The sequence below is a fragment of the Physella acuta genome, unplaced genomic scaffold, assembly GCF_028476545.2.
Source record: "Physella acuta isolate Inbredline_101_S28 unplaced genomic scaffold, ASM2847654v3 ptg000438l, whole genome shotgun sequence".
Taxonomy (NCBI): domain Eukaryota; kingdom Metazoa; phylum Mollusca; class Gastropoda; family Physidae; genus Physella; species Physella acuta.
The window spans coordinates 846,698-872,831 of record NW_026731957.1 but is presented as its reverse complement, the minus strand read 5'-3'; the positions used below and the strand labels follow the sequence as shown (position 1 = coordinate 872,831).

Genomic DNA, 26,134 nt, shown 5'->3' with positions numbered 1-26,134 from the left:
TTTAGCAATACATATGGCAGGAAGTTTAGGATTAAATATCTTACAGTATAACATTAGATGGCAGTAAGTTTAGGATAAATATCTTACAGTATAACATTAGATGGCAGAAAGTTTAGGATAAATATCCAGGCAGTTTAGCATTATATGGTAGGAAGTTTAGGATACGTTGTCTTAGGAATGGCATGCGGATTTCAGGATTTGAGCTCTAAATCTTTAAATTGTGTTTTCGGTGTTTCGGTCCTTTGGCTTCTTCAACCACTCGTCCATTTCTTGCACGGTTTGAGGAAGTTCATGGCCGTTGGTCTCTGGTAAAAACTGGATCACGACTGGAACCAGCAGACACAGCAGGCTGAAGACGGCACCCGGTCCCCAGGCCACGTGACGTTCCTGCAGGTGCCAGACAGGTAAACATGTATCACAGGTGTAATGTGCTATGCAGGTGTTAAACAGCCAGGTGTTTATCACAGGTGTAATGTGCTAAAGTAAGTGCTTACTGCATAGGTAAAGTGTTTGAGTAAGTATAAAACAGGCAGGTGTTCATGACAGGTACATCACCGTTGAGTAAGGTTTAAAATGGAAGGTGTCTAATACAAGCTCTTTAAGTTTTTATTTTAGGTGTTTAAGACACCATTAATTTTTATTTGAAAAGTATAGCATTATAGTTTTATTTACTAGGGTTTTACTTTCATTTCACCCCCCCCCCCCCCCCCCCCGTCAATTTCTCGCCCTCCAACGTTTTGTGATCGTAGACACTAGCCGAAAGTTTCAAGTGCCCATTCCTCCCCGAAGAAAAAATCTGAAAGAAACACTGCCTCTTGGATACCCTACCCTACATTCCCACACAACGACAAGGTGTGAGTACCGTTTGTATGTACTTACAAAAGTCCTGGAGTACGGCGCCACCATACCCCCCACTCTTGCCGCCAGTGAAGAAATACCGAAGCCCGTGTTCCTTGAGGGTTAAAAAAAAACATAAAATATAAACATCTAATGAGATCAATACCTACATTTCTCTTAAGTTACCTTTCAAATAATGCACTTTATTTTATATTATAAATTTAAAGTAGGCCTACATCTTTTTGATTTTTAAACAGTTTAGTACAGTTCACGTCCTATGTATATTATTTTTACTGTCTATAACTTGTGAGGTAACTAACACTATCTGTTTTATTACTAACGTCCTATGTGTCTATATTGATGTCAAATTCCCGTTAACCAGTCATGAGTTAACGCTGTTTATAACTGGGCCCTATTTATAACCAGGTCATATTTATTCGTAGGCACTGTTTAGAGCTAGGCTCTATTTATAAATGTGTAATTATTTTGGATCAGCTTTGAAGATCTAAACTTTTTATGGTAGGGTTAGATCTATCTTAGGTATGATTGCTTAGGACTAGATTTTAGATTAGTAAGATCAAGGTCAGCCTAGATAAACAATGTCAGGGTCAAATTAGATTTGTGTCTATGTCACCTTGGATTAGTAGAGTCGAACTCACCTACAATAAAAAGGTCAGGGCTTTCGTAGATTAGTAGGGTCAAGGTCAGATTAATGGTGTCGGGGCACATTATATTTATAGGGTCAAGGTCACAGTTGATTAATATGATCAAGGTCACCTTTGATTACTAGGGTCAGGGTCAGATTCGTGGTGCAGGGGGTCATATTATATTTATAGAGTTAAGGTCACATTAGATATGTAGTGTCAAGGTCACCATAGTTTAGTAGGGTTATATTATATTTATAGGGGCAAGGTCACCTTAGGTTAGTGGGGTCAGGGTAAGATTAGCGGTGCCGCGGTCATATTATATTTATAGGGTCAAGGTCACCTTAGGTTAGTGGGGTCAGGGTCAGATTAGTGGTGCCGGGGGCACATTATATATTTATAGGGTCAAGGTCACCTTAGGTTAGTGGGGTACAGTTCCGGTGAGTACAGGTACATGGTGGAGAAGCCCGTGGTGATGCCGAACTTGCCGATGAGAGAAATGGTCAGCTGGATCCAGTACAGGCCGGGGATGGAGTCTGGGGGGTGGAAATAAAATCACAGGGAAAATAAGTTTTTTTGCTAGTAGAAATGAGAGTTAGTACTCAACTGGCTTGGGACGGTGTGGTAAGATGGTAGAGCGCTAACCTGCTATCTTGAAAGTTTTTAGTTTAGATCTCGGATCTGATTATGTGTGGATTACCCTGTTCTGATGGGTACTTGTACGTTAAGAAAGTTAGTTGCAAGGGCATAGTGCTGATCACACCATCCTTTTATATACAATGCTAAAAATATATTGAACTCTACTTCATCTACCCTTTGGATCGTCAAGTCCTAAAGTTGAGCTTTACTTTTGCTTTCCTAACTGGATTAGGTAAGGGTTAGGTTTATGGTTAGAGGAGCTCGTTAAACTAGACCAGTACCTGTTCCTGAGACGTGAGACAAGTTTATTTTTTTACCTACGGGTTAGGTTTATGTTAAACTCGTCAAGTACTTGTTCTTGAGACGTAGGACGACAAGTTTATTTTATCTGCGGGTTAGGTTTATGGTTAGAGGAGCTAGTTAAACCAGACCTGTACCCGTTCATGAGACGTGAGACTAGTCTATTTTACCTATAAGTTAGACTTATGGTTACATGAGCTAATTAATAGAGCTAGTACCTGTTCCTGAGACTAGTTTATTGTACCTACACGTTAGGCTTATGGTTACATTAGCTAGGTTAAGTTAATAGAGCCAGTACCTGTTCCTGAGACTAGTTTATTGTACCTACACGTTAGGCTTATGGTTACATTAGCTAGGTTAAGTTAATAGAGCCAGTACCTGTTCCTGAGACTAGTTTATTGTACCTACACGTTAGGCTTATGGCTACATGAGCTAGGTTAAGTTAATAGAACCAGTACCTGTTCCAGGGATGTAAGACAACAGCACCACTGCCATTAAAGAGAAAGCCGCCAGAAGATGAGAGTAGCTGGCACAACGCTTCCTGCCCAGCCTAAGATAGGAAGACGTGGGTTATCTGCTGGTGCTTAATGTACTCAACTTATGGGTTATCTGGTGGTGCTGAATGTACCGTATGGGTTATCTGGCGGTGCTGAATGTACCGTATGGGTTATCTGGTGATGCTTAATGTACTCAACCTATGCCTACATCTTCTTTAATCTGACTAAATTACATTTCATTTAATATAATTAGCCTTGCCCACAGGCGATTGCACATAGCGACTTTACACCTAAAAGAACATACATTCACTCTCCAGTTCACGTAAGCATTCTTACACTTACGCATCCTTACATACTATTACATAACACACTCTTACACGTACATATTCCTACACTTATATACGCTTAAACTTACACATTCTTTAATATAATTGCAACTTATATTTACATACCCTTACACTTACACATTGACCAGGAAGGCGAAGGCGAATGGCAGCCCTACACTCCCTACACTTACACGCCCTTACACCTACACTCGCTTACATCTATACTCCATTACATTCACACGTCTATACATGTACACACCCTTACACAAACACATTCTTACACTTACACCTCCAGACCCTTACACACCCTTACACTTACACACCCTTACACTTACACACCCTTACACATACACACCATTACACATATACACCCTTACAGTTACACACCCTTACACTTACACACCCTTACACATACACACCATTACACATATACACCCTTACACTTACACATTGACCAGGAAGCTAAAGGCGAAAGCTGCAGGCAGCCCTTACACCTACACACCCTTACACTTACATTGCATTTTAATTAAACTCCCTTACACTTACACACCCTTACACTTACACATTGACCAGGAAACTAAAGGCGAAGGCTGCAGGTAGCTCCACCAGAACACTGAGCAGGAAACCCAGGTACAGATCGTCTGCCAGGGACGATGACGTCATCAACAGACCGTAGTAAACCGCGCTGTCTGCGAACCTGTAACAATACCACACAATTTATCCAATCACAATCGAGAGATTTCCACTATGGACGACACTTTGTTATATTTTTTAAAACATTTATTTATTTATTATAAACATTTAAAATAATAATAATATATTTATAATAATAATCTATTTGATGGTTTTACACAAAGACATGAACATCAGTTGTATATATAGTAATTAAATGGAGAAAACAAAATGGCATAAGAACTAGACTAAAATAAGGTGTGCAAACTCCGTTTCTCTTGACTGCTTAGTTTACTGTGATACATTGTCATATAATCAAGAACGAAGACATAGACATTAATTAAAAAAGCCTACAAAGACATACAATTAGGCCGTTTGTGTGTCGTATATATCTAATGACAAAGTCGATTTTGTTTTTCCTGAAATGGATGAAAGTCCCGTATGAAATATTTGTGTGTGATGAATAAACCTATAAGAGTAGAAGAAGTAGAGTTTATTTGTGATTGTTTTTCCGACAGTCATTGCATGAAATATGTAGCCTACTTACGGGTATTAAAGTAAGGGCACAAATCGATTTTTAGAATACAACTTTTCCAAGAGGCTGTTAGCCTCCCCTTCCATTAACTATGGGAGGCTTAAATGTATGCAAGTAGGGTAACTCTTACGAAATCTCGTAGAAGGGAAAAGTGTTTGTGTATGCAGCAGGAGAGATAACTCTAACCAAATGTAGCATAATTTAGAATTATTATCAAATGTAGTAGGAGGCCGTAACTCCTACCGTATATAGCATGGAGTGGTCTTTGCAAATATTTCAGAGTGTGTTACCTCTTACTTAATGTCCAGGGAGTAGTAATTCTCGCATTAATTATCAGGGGAGGGTAACTCTATCTAAATATATCAGGGGGTGGTAGCTCTTACTTATTGTATCAGGGTGTAGTAATTCTTGTATAAACTATCCGGGGAGGGTAACTCTATCTAATTGTAACTGGGGGCAGATAACTCTTACTTAATGTATCAGGGGGTGATAACTCTTACCAAATATAACAGGAAATGACGGTCACCATGAGCACGTTCCTGTTTTTGACGAAGGCCAGAAACCTCATCTCTTTCTTCTGATTGGTTGTTTCACTACCGGAAGTGGTCATATTGGTAGGGCAATCATCGCATTTTAGTGCTTTAGTATCTTGCGTCTATTTGAAAACATTTAAACATTTTAACATACTGAGACACACAGACTCGAAACTATCACAAAAGTTAATAAACCGAGAGTGATCTCCCCTAAACTTTCTCGAATATTCTTATATAAAATAACAGGGGATGGGAACTCGGGCTATAGACATGATTTTAAATCCATTTTAAATACTTAAAGTTTTAAAAATAGAAAAAAAATCTCGTAGACAAAAGAATTGCACACCAAGTGAACGCCAAATAAAAAGGGCATAATAGTGTGCAATATTATTAGTACTTTAAAAATTTATATTAGTTTTTTGAGAAATCGGAAGTAGCGTAAATTACTACTTCCGGTGAACGGAAATTACTCAAAATTTAACAGAAGGTAGAGAATTAGATCTTTTACTTACATGTGAAATTTCATGTGAAATCTAATCTAAAATAGTACTCAAGTTATAGGCTTTTGAAAAATTCAAAGTAGGAAAAGTACCACTTCCGGTTATCGGAAATCGCTTAAAAGTTGATACGGATCTACGATTTTGATAAAATACTTATATATGAAATTTCATCAACCTAGCTTTAACGGTACTCAAGTTATCATGTTTACACAGGGACACACAAACAGACAGACAGACAGACAGACAGACAGACAGACACACAGACATACGAACAAGATTGCAAAATTATGTTTTTCCGTATCAGTGAGGTGTAAAACGTCGAGATTTGTAAAAATTCTCGATTTTTTTTTTTTGCACGATTACAAGACTTTCTCTATACTTCGTATATACGAGAAAGTAAAAATAATGTTAAACATTTTCCAACAGTAACTCGTTAATGAATATCTCCTGTACCTGTTTATAAGCGTAAACACTATATTGCTAAAAGGCGTAGCTAAAATACAGTAAAAGAGGAACGTAAGTCATACAATTCGTTTTCTATATCTCTCTATATTTATGCCATTTAATGACTTCGACTTAAGCAGATCTAGCCTCCGGATTTGTTTTGGAGGGGTCAGAGGCGTAGCAACCCATGTCGGCGAATGTGGCGTACTTTCCTTTTTGCTCACCATTCTTATATTTAGTTATTCAAGTTAGCAAAAAAGCGGCCGCCAGCACAGAATGATATTTGAAAGAAATTGTGTATACCCCTTAGGGTCGGCCGCCCCACCCAACTTCCCCTAGCTACGCCTCTGTGAGGGGTAGGGCTAAATATAATTAAAGGTATAAACTGTCACCGTACTGACATTTGGATGTTATACAGGTGCCATCAAGCTAACAAAGATGTGTCGCATTACTGTTATATGTGCTTAACTGACATCATCATCATCGTCATCATCATCATCATCCCTCTTTTGTGGCCCCTGGGGAGCAAAGGGCTGCAACCACACATCTCCAGCGGACTCGGTTTTGGGCTGCTCCTCTAATCTGTGCCCATGAGAGCCCAGCTGTTTTCGCCTCTTCCTCAACCGTTCTCTTCCATGTTTTCCTTGGCCGGCCCACCCTCCTTTTCCCCTGGGAATTCCAGTCCAATGCATGTTTTGCGATGTTTTCTTTTTCTTTTCTTAACGTGTGTCCGATCCATCCCCATTTACGGGCCTTGATATCAGCATAACTGACATACTGTTTACATTTTACTATGGTATAGTTAAAAGTTAAGAAAAAAAAAATCAACAAATCACCTCTGAGGAAAACTTGGTGTCTGAACAGTCAAATGACGTCATCGAGGTACCAGCGGTTAGAATGGCCAGCGTCTTCGTCACATCCGCCCTGTTGACCTTGGCGGCCTTGACCAGGATGGCCTTGGCCCGAGAGAATTTGTTGTTGGCCAGCAGCCACCTGAGGGTCTCGTCTGTTACCCTGGGAGGGGGAGGTGTTGGGGGGTAGGGTGTGGGGAGGTGGGAGGTGTTGGGGGTAGGGTGAAGGGGGGGGGGGAGGTGAGAGCCAATAAGAAAATCCAAATCCACATTATAGTTGAACATTGGTGTAAAGTTCCCCTTCCAAACATGATAATCTATAAGGCAAGTGAAGTAGAGTTAATCTGTTTCTGTGATCTCGACATATCAAGGGATAGTGTAGGCAGCAATATACACAGCATTCTTAAGTTTCCCTAACGTGGGTTTGGAACCCCTACTCAGGTACTGTCTACTGACTTGAACCCGGATTTGAACTCGAGATTTACGTGTTAGCAGTTTAGCTCCTTACCGCTAGGCCACTCCGTCCCCTGAACATCAGTGTAGTGTACCAAAATCGGAATTCAGCGCTATTTTACAAATTATTGTGCAGCCTATAGTTTGAATTAGGCTTACAGTTTTAAATAAGCTTCACTCACTGTTTACAATACAAGTATTCACACGTGAACTTGTATTTTTGTTTGGACGTATATCATTATCAAACGTACCAAATCCCCTTCCACAGATTCAACCTCAATAGACTTACTCCCTATATTAAATGAAACATACTTATCCTAATAACTTAACCCTAGACATAAACTAACGTAAATATATCACACACACACACGTACCTCCTACACGTACCTACATTTGTTATACTTTTGTAACACACACTTAAAATATCCACACAATACTCACGCACTTATACAACAGACTAACCCCCTCCCACACACATAAATAAACACACACTTGTATTCGACACTTTCCACACCACCAAACGAACCCTAACACACATACGTATATAGGACATACATCATGATCATCTTTTCCCTTCCGTGCTCAAGACACATGGGTAGATGAAGTAGAGTTAATCTGTTTCAGTGACCTCATGATATGAATGGATAGTGTGGTCAGAACTATGCCCTGTCGCTTTTACTTTCCTTAAGGTTAGTTAGGTACCCATCAGAGCTGGGTGGACTCAGGGACGTTCTACAGCATCGAACCCAGATTCGAACCCCAGATTTTCCGGTTAGCAGTCTAGCGGTCTAGGCCACGCGCCCCCATACCGGACATACCTACCACCACTGAATCAGCACCGGAAGTGACGAAACAGCCAACAGCAGCTCCGCGTATCTCCAGCTGACGTCTTTAGTGACGTAGGCACACAAACACAGCATGAGCAGGGCCACGGCCCACAGGTAGCTGCAGAACTGGGAGGGTAGGGCTCGGTGTCTGATAGGCATCAGTTCCATCAGCACCACGTTGGCGATCAGCACGGTGCCCTAGGGCAGAGGGCAGAATTATATGAGCACGGTGCTATAGGGCAGAGGGCAGAATTATATGAGCACGGTGCTATAGGGCAGAGGGCAGAATTATATGAGCACGGTGCTATAGGGCAGAGGGCAGAATTATATCAGCACAGTGCTATGGGGCAGAAGTCAGAAATATGTCAGCACGGTGCCCTAAGGCAGAGGGCAGAAAGATATGAGCACCCTTCTATGGGGCAAAGGACAGAAAGATAACAGCAAGGTGTTATAGGGCAGAGGGCAGAAATATATCAGCACTGTGAAATAGGGTAGAGAGCACAAAGATATCAGCACGGTGCTTGGGGCAGAGGGCAGAAAGATATCAGCACGATGCCATAGGGCAGAGGGCAGTCGGTTTCACCACGGTGCCCTAAGGAAGTGGGTGGGAAAATATCAACACGGTGCCCTTCTTCAAATGCTAGGAAAATATGAGCATCTATCTATATATATAATTCTCCTCTGGGAGCCGCTAGAAAACAAGCTGTAAACGCGCTCCCTACCTCCCCACCCCTACATGGTCTTAGTGAGCTTTGTTCACTCTAAATGTTTACAAGCAGAGCCAACGATTTTAAACGTAGGGGGGGAGAGGGGGGGGGGGAGGAAGGGAGGGGGGGGGGGTTATGGTCCTTAACGAGCTACTTATAGTGTTTTAAAGAAATATTTTCAGTGGCAGCGTTGGTACTGTCGACTTCACAAATTATGAATTACTGAAAAGTAGAAAATAAAACAACTGAATAGCGGCGTATGTTATGCCGCGGGCCGGCTCGTATATATGATTCTCTTCTGTGAGACGTTAGAAAACAAGCTGCAAGCGCGCCTTGCAGTCCCCTCTCTCCCTCTCTATCACTACCGCCCCCACCCCCCTCATGGTCTGGTGAGCTGTGGTTCACTCTAAATGTTTACAATCGGGTTTAGTGAAGGCTATTAGGGGCAGATAATTTAGTTTGAAACGTTTTTAAACTTAGAGGAGGTAACTAAGAGGAGGCTGCTTTCACGGGGGGGGGGGGGGGGGGTGGGGGGGGGGGGGGTGGGGGGGTATAGGGTAGGGGTTGGGGGAAAGGGGGGGGGTAGTGTTTTAAAGCAAATATTTTCAGTGGCAGCATTGGTACTGTTGAATTCACAAATTATGAATAACTGAAAATTAGAAAATAAAACAACTAAATAGCGGCGTATGATACGCCGCGGGTCGGCTCGTGTAAAATAAACCCGACAATGTTATATTGGCGATTAAAAAAAGCCTTAACTTTAGCATCATCAAGATTTAATTCCTTTTATTTGCTCTACACATATTATACCGTCTACAAACTACAGCTAAATTACATTTCAAATCTGCACCATTTAGTATGATTAGTAAGCCTCAACATACCCTTTAACTTTTCTGTTCTGGCTCTTATGTGTTACCACCCCCTCCCACAGTGATATCTAACGTGAGTTATTAGGACCCAGTATCTCAAGGAACCACGTAGGCTACAACTCCAGAATGCAGTGTTCCTAGAAAAACATATTTGCATTCGGAAAATAGGCAAATACAAACTAATTATACTAATACACTTAATGTTTGTACATGCAGTCATTCTTTGCTAATGTCTATAAATGCTCGATTTAACAAAACAAAAACGCCCTTGCGCACATTTTTGTGCTTGGTTTTCATTTGCGCAGTTCTCCGTTGCGTAGTTCTCCGTTGCGCATCTTCCCGGTCACCAGAATGCCAGATGTACACGAAAAAATAGAGCTATAAATAGAAAAAGCGTTAACTGACCTGTTCTACAGCTCCCAGAAAGAAACGTAGCGCCACAAAGACGAGAAAGTTTGGGGAGAACGCGATGCCAATAGCCACAGACAGCAGTAGGAGGTGGGTCAGCATGAACATGGGTTTCCTTCCAAACCTGAGGAGAGGAACGGTAGTAAGACATGATAAACCAACGGGGGGGGGGGGGGGGGGGGGGGAACGGTAGTAAGACATGATAAACCAAGGGGGAGGGGGAACGGTAGTAAGACATGATAAACCAAAGCTTTATGATAACAAAGGTTTTACATGCACGAAACATAAATAAAAGCAATGAAAAGTGTACAGCACTGGTTAATTTCTTTAGATATAATGTTGTAGTTCTTGTTCTTCTTCGTTCTTAATATTTAATGTTGGATGCGATCCCCTCCGCACAATTAAGTATACGTGTCAACTGTTAACGCGCCATTGAGGCCATTGACTCCGATTTCAGCCTGCTTTTCTTTTAGGATTCGCTTCCATAACCTTTGTCCAACCAAGAACAATCTATTAGGCAGCAGTTGCTTGATTTTGGAGTTGTCTCTCCTAGAAAAGTGGCTGTCCCCAGCTAACGAGCAACGGAGCTTTACCGACTTTACTCGACCACGCCGACCCCTCAATGTTGTAGTGAAGGAGATTCAATGGAAACGTGAAGCAGTTGACGTTCCTGTGACCTCGGCACATGAAGGGATAATGTGGTCAGCATTTCATTTTAGACGTTTTTATGCTCCGCAGTTATACTAGGGTCCTTACTAGGGTCCCCACGTAGGAATATGCTATAAGAGGTCATCCATAAATGACGTCACGCTGTTTGGAAGATTTTTACCTCTCCCCTCCGTTACGCATCGTCACAAAAAGCCAGACCCCTAAAATGATGTCACACCTCAGCTTACAATCCCCCCCCCCCCCTCAAAATTGCAGTTCAAGTTTTATTAAAATACGATATTTTTCCAAAATCTTTTCTGAACTCTGTCAACATAGATTATTTTCATCAATTCCTATTACAATTTATGAAAACAGTTTTCTAAAACGCGAAATAACGGCTAAAATTCGTTTTCTAACATTGCATTTTTATACTGCAAAAGAGTGACGTCACGCCACCTGAACCCCCCCCCCCCACCTCCCCCACTTCACATACAGTTACAAAATTACGAACCCTCCTCCTCCCTACGTGTGTGATGTCATTTATGGACGACCCCTAAATATGTGAGATATGAGGAGTATCTATGATATGAGGAGTATCTATGATATGACAAGTATCTATGATATGACAAGTATCTATGATATGACAAGTATCTATGATATGACAAGTATCTATGATATGACAAGTATCTATGATATGAGGAGTATCTATGATATGAGGAGTATCTATGATATGAGGAGTATCTATTATATGAGGAGTATCTATTATATGAGGAGTATCTATGATATGAGAAGTATCTATGATATGAGAAGTATCTATGATATGAGAAGTATCTATGATATGAGGAGTATCTATGATATGAGAAGTATCTATGATATGAGAAGTATCTATGATATGAGGAGTATCTATGATATGAGAAGTATCTATGATATGACAAGTATCTATGATATGAGAAGTATCTATGATATGAGGAGTATCTATGATATGAGAAGTATCTATGATATGACAAGTATCTATGATATGAGAAGTATCTACTCACACGTCAGCAAGGCCAGTCAAGAAGAGGGCACCAAACATCTGACCACAGGACAGCACCGTCTGGGAGACGTCTGACAGAGATTCGCCATCACACACCAGGTCCCACTGGGGAAAACAAATTATCCGGTCAGCAGAATATAGGTAAAGTAGCCGTCGGTACCCGTTACACAGAAGGTCCCACTGGGGAAAAACAAATTATCCGGTCAGCAGAATATAGGTAAAGTAGCCGTCGTACCCGTTACACACCAGGTCCCACTGGGGAAAACAAATTATCCGGTCAGCAGAATAAAGGTAAAGTAGCCGTCGGTACCCGTTACACACCAGGTCCCACTGGGGAAACACAAATTATCCGGTCAGCAGAATATAGGTAAACTAGCCGTCGGTACCCATTACACACCAGGTCCCACTGGGGAAAAACAAGTTATCCGGTCAGCAGAATATAGGTAAACTAGCCGTCGGTACCCGTTACACACCAGGTCCCACTGGGGAAAAACAAGTTATCCGGTCAGCAGAATATAGGTAAACTAGCCGTCGGTACCCATTACACACCAGGTCCCACTGGGGAAAAACAAGTTATCCGGTCAGCAGAATATAGGTAAACTAGCCGTCGGTACCCATTACACACCAGGTCCCACTGGGGAAAAACAAGTTATCCGGTCAGCAGAATATAGGTAAACTAGCCGTCGGTACCCATTACACACCAGGTCCCACTGGGGAAAAACAAGTTATCCGGTCAGCAGAATATAGGTAAACTAGCCGTCGGTACCCATTACATGTGAATTATAGGCCTATATATTTCCTTATACGCTCAACATAATTAAGCCATTTTTTTAAATTTTAAAATATATTAACAGGAAAATAATCAACAGAATATAGATCTAAGTAAACTAGCCGTCGGTAACAGTTACATGTGAATTATAGGCCTATATATTTCCTTATACGCTCAACATAATTAAGATATTTTTATTTTTATTTTAAAATATTTTAACAGGAAAATAGTCAGCAGAATATAGGTAAACTAGCCGTCGGTACCTATTACATGTGAATTATAGGCCTATATATTTCCTTATCCGGTCAATTTAATTAAAACATTATTATTTTTTTTTTAATTTAAAATATCTTAACAGGAAAATAGTCAGCAGAATATTGGTAAATATTTTAAAGTTCTTTAGCCAACAATAGTGAAGTAACTGCGAGGCTTGTACAAGTATCTGACTTTAATAACTACTAATCCGGGTACTCATTAAAGCTGAAAAGACTCTGCACTGCCGACAGACAAATTAAGCACAATGAGCGGTAAAACATGTTCTTTTTTATTAATTTTTTTTACACCTATTTTAAAACTATTTTGTACACATTTTAAAGGAATTTTTCTTTTATCCAAAAGTTTTCTTCGTTTATTTCTTTCTGCGTGTAGTCAACGAACGGGGGACATTAAAAGTTTAAATTCCTGACGCTGTTACGTCCCTTCAATAATTAAAACTGAGGACTAAAAGCGTTCTATTATTAACCCCTTAATATGACATTTCTGAGAATCTCGTATTTTTTAGGATTATTACGGCACCAGAGCTATCTCCTTACCAAATATCAACTTTTTATCGCAACTGCAAGTGGTCGACCTAATTCAAGAATTTAAAAGAATTTATAGTTTATATAAGACCGCGGTCACTCTAGGTCAGATTTCGGTCACTTTAAACTCGATTCTTGAAATGACTCTAATTTTCCATTTAAAAAGAAAGCAAAAAGCAAACTTTGTCAAGAGAAATTCCCTGTAGCTTACCTGTAAGTACCCGAACTAATAGGTGATAGTAACAAACAAACTAAATATCACCCACTTTGCTTTTATAGATATAGAGAAACGCGATTTCGTAAGTCTAGCTAGATCAAACGACGGTATAATACAAACATATGGGGTTAGTGATCCAAAAATAATTAAAATGAATGAGTATGTATTACTTATTACACCTTATGCTAGGCTATAAATTAATACAAAGGGAGTGAATCTACAATCGATTCGCATATTTAGCATTGTTAATATATTATAAAACAAAAAAAAAGTGAATTTACATTTTGTTAAGACAAATGGTGTATAAAAATAAAACGTATATTAAAGTATTAAAAATATCTTGATTCGTTTATTAAAAAAATGTTTTTTTTTTGTGATAAAAAACATGAAACACAGTAAAGTTATATTACACTTCTTTTGAAGACTATTGATCCATTAGTTAGAAATGTGTTGCGTATTTGACTAAATTGTTGGCAAAATTATGCTGTTAAAGATGTGAGATTTTCATAGAAGAGGGGTTTTCTTTAGCTACTCTCACAGCTGACGAACTAAAAAGAGAGCTATGTATGTTATGTAGCCTATCACCAGCTGAATTTGAAGGTCTGTATAACTATGGGACACTGCGTAAATGGTATGTCACCATTAGATCAAAGGAATTATATGAGAAAATGCACCTAAAAGAATTTCACAGAGATTTGCCACCTGGAGTAACATCCAGATACAGAGTGCAGAGAATATCAATAACCCACGCCGATAAATCTGGGCAAAGGGGCATGCTGAAATGGCTGCCTTCCAAGACAAGTGACGATGATATAATGGCGATTCTGAAATCTATAAGCAGTCAGGACTCAACACCAACATTTAAGAGAATAGACCAATCAAATGTGGTTCAATTCACCATCTCTCTGGAGAAAGAAGATGTGGAGAGTGTCCCACACTATATTATACTTACAAATGAGGCCAACAAGGAGAGCAGAGTCCTTATAATCCTCAATGGGAGGAGGATGCAATGTTGCCACTGCAACACAGACAGGCACCTGCCTAAAATGTGTAAGCATTTGAGGACTCGCGCTCTTGACGGCGTCCAGCTAGTAGATGGACAGTACAGGGCAATTGAGCCTTGGGATGCAAATGATAAAGAAGAAGTTAGGGAGCATCTAAGTAACAATAGAAATTTCTTAAAGCATTGGGACAGTTATGATGTTGACGGAGAAAGACAAAATGAAATGCTTAGAGAAGCAAGGCACAGAGAGGTACAAGATGCCTTTGAAGTAGATGGCCAAACTGAAGCACATCATACTACTGTAGCACCGCAGCAAGTTAACGAAAGCGAAACAGAAACCACCATAGAGGCCGAAGCCATGGAGACAATAGCAACCAGGAATTCCATAGTAACCGGGTCTCAAAAAGATGGGAATCACGAAAATTTGGAGGCTGTCGACGAAACAACTAATATTCTTCAAGATAACTCTAGTTTAGAAAACATAACGAAACCGCTAAAGGAAATTAAAAGCTCACAAAGTATATCGGCAACAAAGGTATCAGGTCAACTGTCATATAGTCAAGCAATCAGTTCAAGTAAAAATCAATTACCTACAGTAAAGCCACCTCAAAGGTTCGTGACCAGGGCCCAACGGGATAGCAAACCAACGGCTGGAAGGTTTGGAATTAAAAGACCACCACCATCCAGCCCTCCAGAAACAGATGTTCGAAAGAAAAACCCAAATAATTCATGCTAAATCTGGCAACATTGAACATCAGGGGGGCTAGGAACAAAACACATTATATAAACAACAGAATAAATAATCACAATATTGACATCCTACTTTTACAGGAAACTAAAATTGGAACTACAGAAGAAGCAAATAAACTAGATGCATAATTAATATCGACAGTCTCAAGCTATACATCGCTCGATCGGCCCCCAAGTAATTTAACATTAGAACAGTCTTCTGTTTCCCAGGTTTTTAAAAGTGCACAACCTGAATGGTAGAAAGAGATACACACCTCACCCCCCCCCCCCCCCACACACACTTCCCTCCACTCAGCCGGACTGGCGGATTTTTCAGGGTGGCGTGCCCTCTTTGCCAGGGGTCAATTTTGTGTCATGGAAAGTTTTGGAATGATAGATCAGTAATGTGTATTACAGAGACACTTCTCCCACGGTGGTTTCTATTTCTGTCTACAATGTGAACTTTTGACTCCTCAGCTAAGGACCGAGCACAGTAAACTAAGCAGTCAGGAGAGGCCTAGTTTGCACACCTTATTTTAGTCTAGTTCTTATGCCATTTTATTTTCTCCATTTGATTATTATATATGCAATTGATGTTCATGTCTTTGATGCTGTGTAAAATCTATCAAATAAATTATTATTACAGAAAAAAAAAAAAAAAAATGGACCTGCAGCACACTAAACTAAGCAGTAAAGAGAAACCTAGTTTGCACACCTTATTTTAATCTAGTTCTTATGCCATTTTATTTTTTTCCCTTTGATTACTATATATGCAATTGATGTTCATTGTTCATGTCTTTGATGCTATGTAAAATCTATCAAATATATTATTATTACTGATTTAAATGTTTAAAACAATTGAATAAATAAAAAATAAAAAAAAATCTACCCCCTCCTCTCTCCCCCTCTATCCACTTTACCCCCAGACATGATAACCCCACAATCTCTTTAACTGTTCCAACGACCCCACCACCCACCGCAACATCAATATCCAGAACTTATTAAAAGTTCTAAATCTTGTCTCTTTCCCCTCATCTTTCACACTGCAACCTTTTGAAAACTCAATGCGACCACTACAACACCCTTTCAACTAGTCAACTTAAGTTGTTTCCTTACATAGAAAATGCTTCACTGTCCCATTGACCCTCTCTGAAAAATTTCCTTTCCTCTCCCCACCCAGACTTCTGACACTTTCATTTGACCTTCACCCCTTTTACTGTCATCCTTTGCAATTTTTTTTTATAATCAAATACATGACATCATGTAAATATTCATTATGTACATTTGCAAACCTTTCGTTGTCATTTGGTGTTCAAAATTACGTTAAAAAATTTGATGTTGATGTACTTGTTTTAATTGCAAATAAAAGACTCGAATATAAAAAAAAAAAAAAAAAAAAAAAAAAAAAAAAAAAAAAAATAAAGATTTGTATAAAAATATATGAAGACAAAAAACCCACCTAAAATTGAAAATTAGATTTTTAATCTTTACTCTCTTTAATTCGGCCTGTTCAACTATTACTAGATCTAGATCTAGTCTAGATCAAACTAGATCTAGACTCAAGCAAGACCAGTACCAGTAGTTTAGCAGACTATATTTTCTGCTTGTTATTGCCCCATCTACCCAACAGAACAGCGTAACTATTTAAAAAAAAAATTTAACACTATGCCAGGAACAGAATATGTTGCTCAGGTCACAGATGTTTATATAAAGTGGAAAGTCAGTATGGCAGTTAGCAGTAATGATGTTAGAAGCTTAAATGAACCAATGGTAACAATGATGTTGGTGACCACTGAAGAAAGTGGAAACACAGTCAACAGACCAGTGGAAATGACCTTAACAAAATTCATTGAATTATTGAGTACAATGAAACAAATACAGAATCAGATGGAATTGGCCAAACTTGTATGACAGCTACTACATTTAGTCATGTTATATATATATATATATATATATATATATATATATATATATATATATATATATATATATATATATATATATATATATATATATATATATATATATATATATATATATATATATATATATATATATAAATATATATATTGGATACTGCCATTTAAATAATATGGAAGAGCCATATGAAAAGCACATAATGTTCAAATACAAAATACATTGTCTTTATCGGAGTGTATTCCCAACTGCAACATTTCAATTAAAGAATGTTAGTGTAAAGTGGCGCTTTGAAACCCACCTTGTTTAAAATATTTATAAATTGTTGTACAGATATTTCACACTCATAGATTTATAAGCCTACTTTTGTAAGCTGTTACTGTCAATTATGTTGTGTATTGTTGCTATTTGTTTAGTTTTCCTAAGTTAATACGCTCAAAAGAAAAAAAAATTTTTTTGCATTTTGGTCAGTATGTTTTGACGACCAGTAAATATTATCATTTTACTGCAGCGATTCAAGTGTTTAATTAATGATTTTCATTTGATTTGTAATAATTTGAGTTTAGCAGCAATAGCTCACAAGTTATGCATATTTATATAATATCTGAATTTTCAATTGTAAACTCACCATTTTTTTTTAAAGAGATAATTGTACTTTTGAGTTATAAAACAAAGAAATCTCAGTTTCTTAAATAATTTACAAAGCTAATAAATGACGTAACTGCATTACTTGTTGCTGAGTACAAGTAGTTGTTCCAATAAGATTTCCAGACATTTAAATGGGATATTGTTTTTCTATTAATAGATTCAGCTATACAGAGGTTATTGAAGCTGTTTTTTGTGTGAAATTAATGTCCAGCTTTATTTAAACTATAGACTTGGAGGACATTTTTCAAAGATTGTTCCTATTATTAGGTTAAAACTTTTACTCAACATTCTGTTTGAAACTTAATAACAAATCTTTTCATTTATAATTAGTGTTTAAATTTATTTTTAAAATCTGTATTCAGATATCAAGAATGAAGCTGATAATAATGTTGACAAGAAGCTTGCATTCTTTGATATCTTCTTGAGGGCATTAGAAGAAACAGCAAATTAAGTCATGATATGTTTTTGTACCACATATTCTCTTCACTAATCATCACCTAGATCTGCATGTACAAGATGTTAATCTTTCATTTTGGAAATGTATTATTTAATTTATTAATCAATTTTGCTACCTTAAAAAAACAAAAACAAACAAAAAAAAACAGCGGCTGTCAGCTGTCCATATACGCTATACTCCACCTATTTTCATTGTTTTATATTTTGTTTAATTTTTTTTTAACTGAATGTTATTTTTTTAGTTTTGAAAATAAAATAATACGAGCCGACCCGCGGCGTATCATACGCCGGCGTATCATACGCCGCTATTTAGTTCTTTTATTTTCAACTTTTCAGTAATTCATAATTTGTGAATTCGATAGTACCACTGCTGTCACTGAAAATATTTGCTTTAAAACAGTATCAGTAAGTCGTTAAGGACGATACCCCCCTCCTTTCCCCCAGCCCCTAACCCCCCCCCCCCCCCTTGAAAGCAGCCTCCTCTTAGCTACCTCCCCTAAGTTTAACATCGTTTCAAACTAAATTATCTGCCCCTAATAGTCGTCACTAAACCCGGCTCTATGATTGTAAACATTTAGCGTGAACCACAGCTCACCAGACTTCCTAGAGAGGAAGAGAGGGGGCTGCAAGGCGCGATTACAGCTTGTTTTATAATTTCTCCAAGAAGAGAATTATATATATATATATAGATAGATAATTATAATGGAACTGGAGAGCCTCATGTTGCCGACCCCTGCTTTAGACCTGTCTAAGGATGACTATTTTAATCTTTTCAACAACACGACGAAAGTCACTATCAATAGCCGTGTGGAGTGGTAGGTTCGGAACCCGTCGGGTCTGTCTGTTCTGTCTTTACTTGGACTATATTCTGTACCTTTGTCTACCCTTGGCGTTGAAATATCACTTTATGTTTATATTGCTATCAATAGCAGAGGTCTACCAAACCTTGGGGGCCACGTCATTAGGCAGCTAATTAGCGAAAAGCCCATTCCTCTACTCAACTACGGAAGAGCCAACGCAATGTTTTTCAGCTTCGATGTTACCACTTTGCACAAGACTTCGAAGACCTACGGATCATACACTCTTAGTTTCGTAGCAAACGACAAGAACCTAACGAATATGAGTAGAAAATTTAACTCAAACAACACTTTAAAATCCAAATAAGACTTGAAAAGCAAACAATACGCCCATTCAGAGTTTAATTTTTACCCCAAACGATAATTGCATGTGTTCCTTTCACAACCTTGTATTCCACTAACCACTATTACTATTATCTTATTTATGCCGAGTACCCATTAAAACTGAGTTGGCTCAGAAACCTCGCGAATCATTACCACACGCAATGTTTAACACAACTAAATTTGATATTTTTTATTTGAAGACACGACTAAGTTACCTGTGAGACAAAAGATCGATCCGACGGTTCGTCGTATTCGTAGCGTCCATGGCAACCTTCGCTATGGACGACGGATGTTCCGTTCATGAGGTCAATACTGCAGGCGCCATATTGGATGGACGTGTTGAATGTACTACTCATGGTGGTAAAAATCTCGGGGAATCCCGCGTCGTCTCGCGTGAGTTCATTCGAGATGTTGGCACAACGGTGTGTCACTGGTCGACCTGGTAGAGTTGACAGCACACTCAGGTCATTAGGTCATGTGATAAGGTCAAGGGGTCAGGTCAGGTTATTAGGTCATGTCATTAGGCATGCCATTATGTCATTTCGTTGGTTCAATAAAATATAATGATGTTTTAAAAGTATATTAAACATTAAAACCCTCATCCCAGTAGTATTGTTTTACAGTTTTAAAAACCGTGAAAAAAAAAAAACAATTTCACTAAAGGACACAAAACTGAACTACAGAGTTGGACCTTCAGAATGTTCTTTTGCATGTAAATAATCTGAAATAGGTCTAAGCAACGACAGCCGTACAGCATGCCGCAAAAACAAAAGCTTTACTTAGCATTAAAAACGGGTAGCTTTGTATCAAAAGCAATTCAAAAGTAAAGACGTAGATGTCCAAATACTAAGGGAAACAAACAGGGATTTATTTTTTAGAAGAAAAAAAACATTAAAAAAAACATCAAATGGTTACCTCCCATGAAAATAAAAATGAATAAAATCTACATTACTACGAAATGGTGGACTAAAATGTTGCAATAGAAACCAGAAGGTTATCCATATGCCATAGACATGCATACGAAGCACATTACACGTGTTGTTGATATGTAACATACGTTCAAATAAATTGCTAAAAAATTCTGGAGACCAAAATTGGATTGGATAATTAAACTACCTGTAGAGCAGACTTAATGGGACACTCATAAAATACAATAGCAGCAAATGGCTTAATACCTGTAGTTGAACACAATTAGATTAATCTTCGACCTGTGTTAACCACATACTTACCACCTTAAGATTACCGACCTATAAAGACCATCAACAGACCACAAACACACATACAAAAGACAACCAACATACACACTAAAAACCATTAAAAGACCACCAACCTATAAATACCACTAAAAGATCATCGACAGACCACCAAAATACAACCGACCTTTATATACCACCAACCTCTAGACCACCAACAGACCACCAATACACCACCAAGAGACCACCAACTTTTATATACCACCAACCACTATACAACACACCACCAACAGAACACCAACCTATAAAGACCACCAACACACCACCGACCTTTATATACCACCAACCTCTAAACACCACCAACACACCACCATAGACCACCAACATACGACCTACCTATAAAGACCACCGACAGACCACTAACACACCACCAACATACCACCGACCTCTAAACATCACCAAAAGACCACCAACAGACCACCAACCTATAAAGACCACCGACAGACCACCAACAGACCACCAACCTATAAGGACCACCGACCATTGTATACCACCAACCTCTAAACACCATTAACACACCACCAACAGACGACCAACCTATAAAGACCACCGACAGACCACCAACACATCACCGACAGACCACCAACAGACCACCAACAGACCACCAACCTATAAAGACCACCGACATTGTGTGAAATGCCGATGAAATACAAGGCATCATGGCCAGGGCGAACTGTATCCTCTGGTACCGTCCTAGCCAGCCTAAGGACAGCAGGACATTGTCCAGCACCGTCCCCACGTGGTCATTCTCCGCCATCTTGTTCAGTCCTCACTTCCTGTTGACATTGATTTACTGCGGGATATTAATTAGCTAATTAATGTCATAAAGTTTTTAAAAAAAACTTATCTCTCTGGTATGGCAGTGTTGGAGTTGTGAAGATCGAGGAAGGAATTTTAATGTATAGAGTAATATGAGGTGGTGTCTAGTTAGAATGATGGCAGCAGAGTTTCTTCCAGTTTCTACCAGTGTCAGCTCGACCCCCCCCCCCTCCTTCAAAAATATCAAGTGCTCCTGGGAGAAAAAAGTCTGGAAGAAACACTGGGTGTCAATTGTAGTCTAGGGGTCGGCGTGGTCGAGTCGGTAAAGCTCGAGTCGATTGCTAAACCGAAAAGTCTGGAGTTCGAACCCTCGGGCTGATGAGGCTCGAAAGCTGGGGACAGCCACTCTTCTAGGAGTGACAACTCCAAAATCAAACAACTGCTGCCTTGTAGTTTGTTCTTGGTTGGACAAAGGCTATTGGAAGCAAATCCAAAAAGAAAAGCAGGCTAAAATCGGAGTCAACGGCCTCAATGGCGCATAACCAGTTGACACGTGTACTTAATTGTGCTGGAGGCAGAGGCGTATCCAGGTTTTCGTTGTAGGGGAAGTGAAAAGAGCAAAAATAGGCGCCGAATTTTTAACATGTTCTATATACGTGTATATCTATATATAAATAAATAAATATATATATATATATATATATATATATATATATATATATATATATATATATATATATATATATATATATATATATATATATATATATATATATATGTTACGGTCAAAGCCCAAAGTCGGCCAATGCGCGGATTGGCCGGCTAATGCGCGCATCGGCCAATATTGCCTCCGATAGGTCGGCCAAAGTCCGAAACTTTGCTTGAAATAGCTCTTGATTTTGGCCTTTGGCCGGCCAGTCCGCGGACTGGCCGTGGTGGACCGGCCAAAATCTTAATTAGAAGATCATCTGGCTAGGGACGACCGGCCAAAGTCCGAATTAGAAGATCATGAGCAGATTTTGGTTTTTTTTTACATTCGCAGCGATTTGTTGTGCTCCTCAGGTATCATGGACAATCAACATAATTCTTGATGATTGTGCAATTGCAGCGAGTGTAGCCTTGGTCCCCCGTCAATGATTGTGAAGATGCGATGGTTCGTAGTGATTTTTCCTCAGTGCCAACTGACGACAATAAGAGCAGCTTTTCGTGAAGAATTGAAAACTCACTTCTAGCCTACAGTTGTTTTAGAACACCATGTTCCGTTCCTAATTTGTAGAAACCGCCCTCGACGCTCATGACAACTGCAATCACGCTTCGGGGATCACCGCGACCTCTTTCAACATCTGGAACACGGATGCGTACATTGTCACCCACTTCACAATCTTTAAATTTTGTATTTGATGTTTTAAGCATCTTAGCACCTTGAGTTTGCAAGCCAGTATGAGCTGCTGATCTGTGTTCCATGATGTCTTGTTTGTTGTGACACAATCTGCAGGTAATGTTCCCTCTCGATTTTTTTTTTGCACGATAACAATAATTTCTCTATATTTCATATACGAGAAGGTAACAAAAAAGCTAATTACAGACAGTGCAAAGAAATCTGGAATGCAATTCTGTCGGTATTTATCATGCAGTCCAGTCAAGGCGCGGTGATGGGTCTGCTTTATTTGGTATTCCCCTTTTGTTGGGGAAATATGGTTTCTCTCGCCCACGCCATCTCAAGTCGCTTGGACACTATTGTTCAACTTACAAGGAGCGACTGTCTTTGATTTTGTTCTTTGATGATTGTCTCACCTCGTCATCATGGAGGAGGCTGTCACATACAGTTGTAGCCCATATATGGAAACTAACATGGATTTTCATTTTTTTTTCTTTTGACAGCCATCTCCTATGTCTGTCTCAGGGTCTGACGGCCCTTTTGATCCATGTCGCCTTGCATGTAGAATGCTATACAAACAAGAGCTAAACAATACGTTACTCACAATGAAACCGCACCCAGAATTATGAAAACGCGATCACAACTTAGTCTAGATAGGACATTGGCCAGGACATCCCGGCCAGTGCGCGCATTGGCCGGCCAATGTACAAAATACGCTGTCGAGTTTAAGCGTTTCGGACTTTGGCCAGTACGTCTCGGCCAGTGCGCGCATTGGCCGATCAATGTACGAAATACGCTCTTAGTGCTAGGTTCTTCGGGCTTTGGCCAAGAGAGTCGGCCAATGCGCATTGGCCGGCCAATCCGCGATTTGGCCGCACTTCGGGCTTTGACCGTAAATATATATATATATATATATATATATATATATATATATATATATATATATATATATATATATATATATATAATTACTAGCTGTATGTCATTACTTAGCTATGATGTAAAATAAATTGAAAGTAGCACTTTGAAGAAATAAGAAAAAAAAAACTCAATGTAGGCCGACAAAACAAAAATTGTATCAATCTAAACAAAACAAAAAAAATATAGAACTACACACACTACAACCAAAAACAATGAACGTAACAAAATCTGTTTTGTAATTCTTGTAAAAAAAATTCTTACATAATAATTCCTGGGAAATTATTTAAGACAAGTGAAATAGGGGAAATAATCACTCTCTTAATATAAATATGTATATATCTATACATTTAATTATAAATGTCAAAACAAAAAATAATTACTTTAGAATATAATTAAATTGTTTAACACTATTCGTGTTTAAAAAATGTTTTTGACTATAATCAGAATTTAGTATACCGTCATCATAAATGCTAAAATGTTACAGCATAATGAAAGTTTTAAAAATCAGAGTTGGTATAAAACCACGCTTTTCAATAAAATACAAAACACAGAATAACAGCCTACATTTAACTATGTATCGGTCTTTTAGTTCAGATCATATATTTTTAATTAACTACTGCTTCTTTGTGTTCTTTAAAGATCTTTTTTAAACATAGTGATAGGTATGGGTTAGATCACTGTATTAATCACACACCTTTTTACTGGTAATTGCAAAAACAATATTCACAGAGTTTTATGTTTCAAAGCTAATTTTCAGGCGGCATGTTACATTGGTACATCATTACGCTTTTTCTACATGTACTTAACATATCAGTTCGGGATGGGTTGGGGTGGGGGGTGGGTTCAACTTCATTCACCACTGTCCGGTCACTTTAGGTCAATTATTTAACCCAGTGTATACCTAGGTGTGACATTAATGTCGCTATACACAATTGTGGTGGTGAGGTGTATGTGGGGGGGGGGGGGGGGGAGATAACCAACTCAGAGTGAACATGGCGTCAGTTTTTAGGTGACTGTTCTAAACATACATATATATTACACAAATATATATTACACAAATATATATTACAGAAATAGATTTAAATAAGTAGCAGTGGTATTATGACAATAATTTTTTTAAAGAGGGGTCCATGGAGGAGGGGGGTTGTTACTTTTTCATATAATTTGTAATCGTAATCACTATCGCCCAAACTGTAAGAATACTACTACTTCATCGTGATGACGTTGTTGACCTTGTCAAAATTTCCCCACCACTACGCAGTTTGCTCATGAGTAAATTTAAATAGAGTTGCCACATCAGTTGTATTTGTTTCTGTATTGTAATATTTTTTTTAGATTAATCACACGATTCAAACTGTATATATAAAGTAATTATGTGTGAAGTTTTATGTATAACATTTTCTAATTAAATTATTCGTAAGCAAATACATTATACAGTTGCCTAAAACTTAACACCCCTCTTGCCAAGTGGTACTACCCGTAGAGGTTTTTTAAACATTACAATGCATCGTAATGGTTATTTTTAGAATGGCAAGCTGATGCAGCTGTTAATACGTGTTGTAAACTTAGACACTACTAGACTAGTACAATAATGCTTAATTGCTGCATAAACAGAAATCTTGTGATTTACATAGATGTGCCGACCAAAAATATTTTTTTAACAAATATCATTGTTTAAAACTTTGAGTTTTAAAAGTTTCCAAAAAGGCGCCACTTTGCTGAAAATGGCCAGAGGGGGAGCGGCTGCTCCCTCTGCTCCCCCCCCCCCCGCTGCGTACGCTACTGGCTGGAGGGGGATCCCTTCCAACACTAACATTAAGAATGAAGAAGAAGAAATAAGAAGTTGTTGTCTAGATGGTATATTATCAGTTGTCTAGAATAAAATGGCGTCAGTTCTTGTCTAAATAATGTCGTATCAATTTTTGTCTTGACATGAGTCTGTGAGTTGTCTAGACACCATGGAGTGTGTATTTGTTTAAATGTCTTATGGTGTCATATAGAATGAAAGATAGGCTTACCTTAGTACTGGTATGTAATATAGAATAAGTAAACAGTGGGCAACTTTGTCTATATATGACTATATGTCCTATGAACATAAAATGATGTCCATATTTTAGTTACAACTAGGTTTAAGTATTGTTAATTATTGTTATTTTTATAAGCTGTTATTATTATTATTATTATTATTATTATTATTATTTGTACAATTATGTTCGTATAGCTAATCAGTTAGAAACTTTCATACTAAAAGTGCATGTTTATTTTTCTACAACACATCACATCAACACTTTACCTGATTAATTACAATACTTACCTGTTGAATACCTGCTGTTTACCATAAATGGACCAGGTTTTGCTAACACGCGGTCAACTTTAC

General features: G+C 38.5%; 1 protein-coding gene across 1 annotated transcript; it reads right to left on the bottom strand.

Annotated features, from left to right (window-relative positions):
- Positions 1-26,134, bottom strand: LOC131943025 (organic cation transporter protein-like). The gene is made up of 14 exons (XM_059303030.1): positions 26,072-26,134; positions 21,309-21,492; positions 19,662-19,885; positions 11,728-11,831; positions 10,040-10,166; positions 8,054-8,256; positions 6,764-6,941; positions 4,951-5,105; positions 3,806-3,940; positions 3,382-3,429; positions 2,879-2,970; positions 1,897-2,017; positions 880-952; positions 1-387 (listed from the first exon to the last, which is right to left on the bottom strand). The coding sequence occupies exons 2-14, from the start codon at positions 21,454-21,456 to the stop codon at positions 214-216; spliced, it is 1,782 nt and encodes a 593-aa protein (XP_059159013.1). The 5' UTR covers positions 21,457-21,492; positions 26,072-26,134; the 3' UTR covers positions 1-213.

What these genes read in the sequence shown, in the direction of transcription:
- LOC131943025 (XM_059303030.1), bottom strand. Translation starts at nt 21,456, where the DNA reads ATGGCGGAGAATGACCACGTGGGGACGGTGCTGGACAATGTCCTGCTG. An exon ending in ATCGATCTTTTGTCTCACAG is followed by an intron (nt 11,832 to 19,661) that starts GTAACTTAGTCG and finishes TGTTTTCCCCAG; the next exon opens with TGGGACCTGGTGTGTGATGG. An exon ending in GTCATTTCCTGTTATATTTG is followed by an intron (nt 3,941 to 4,950) that starts GTAAGAGTTATC and finishes GTATTGTTACAG; the next exon opens with GTTCGCAGACAGCGCGGTTT.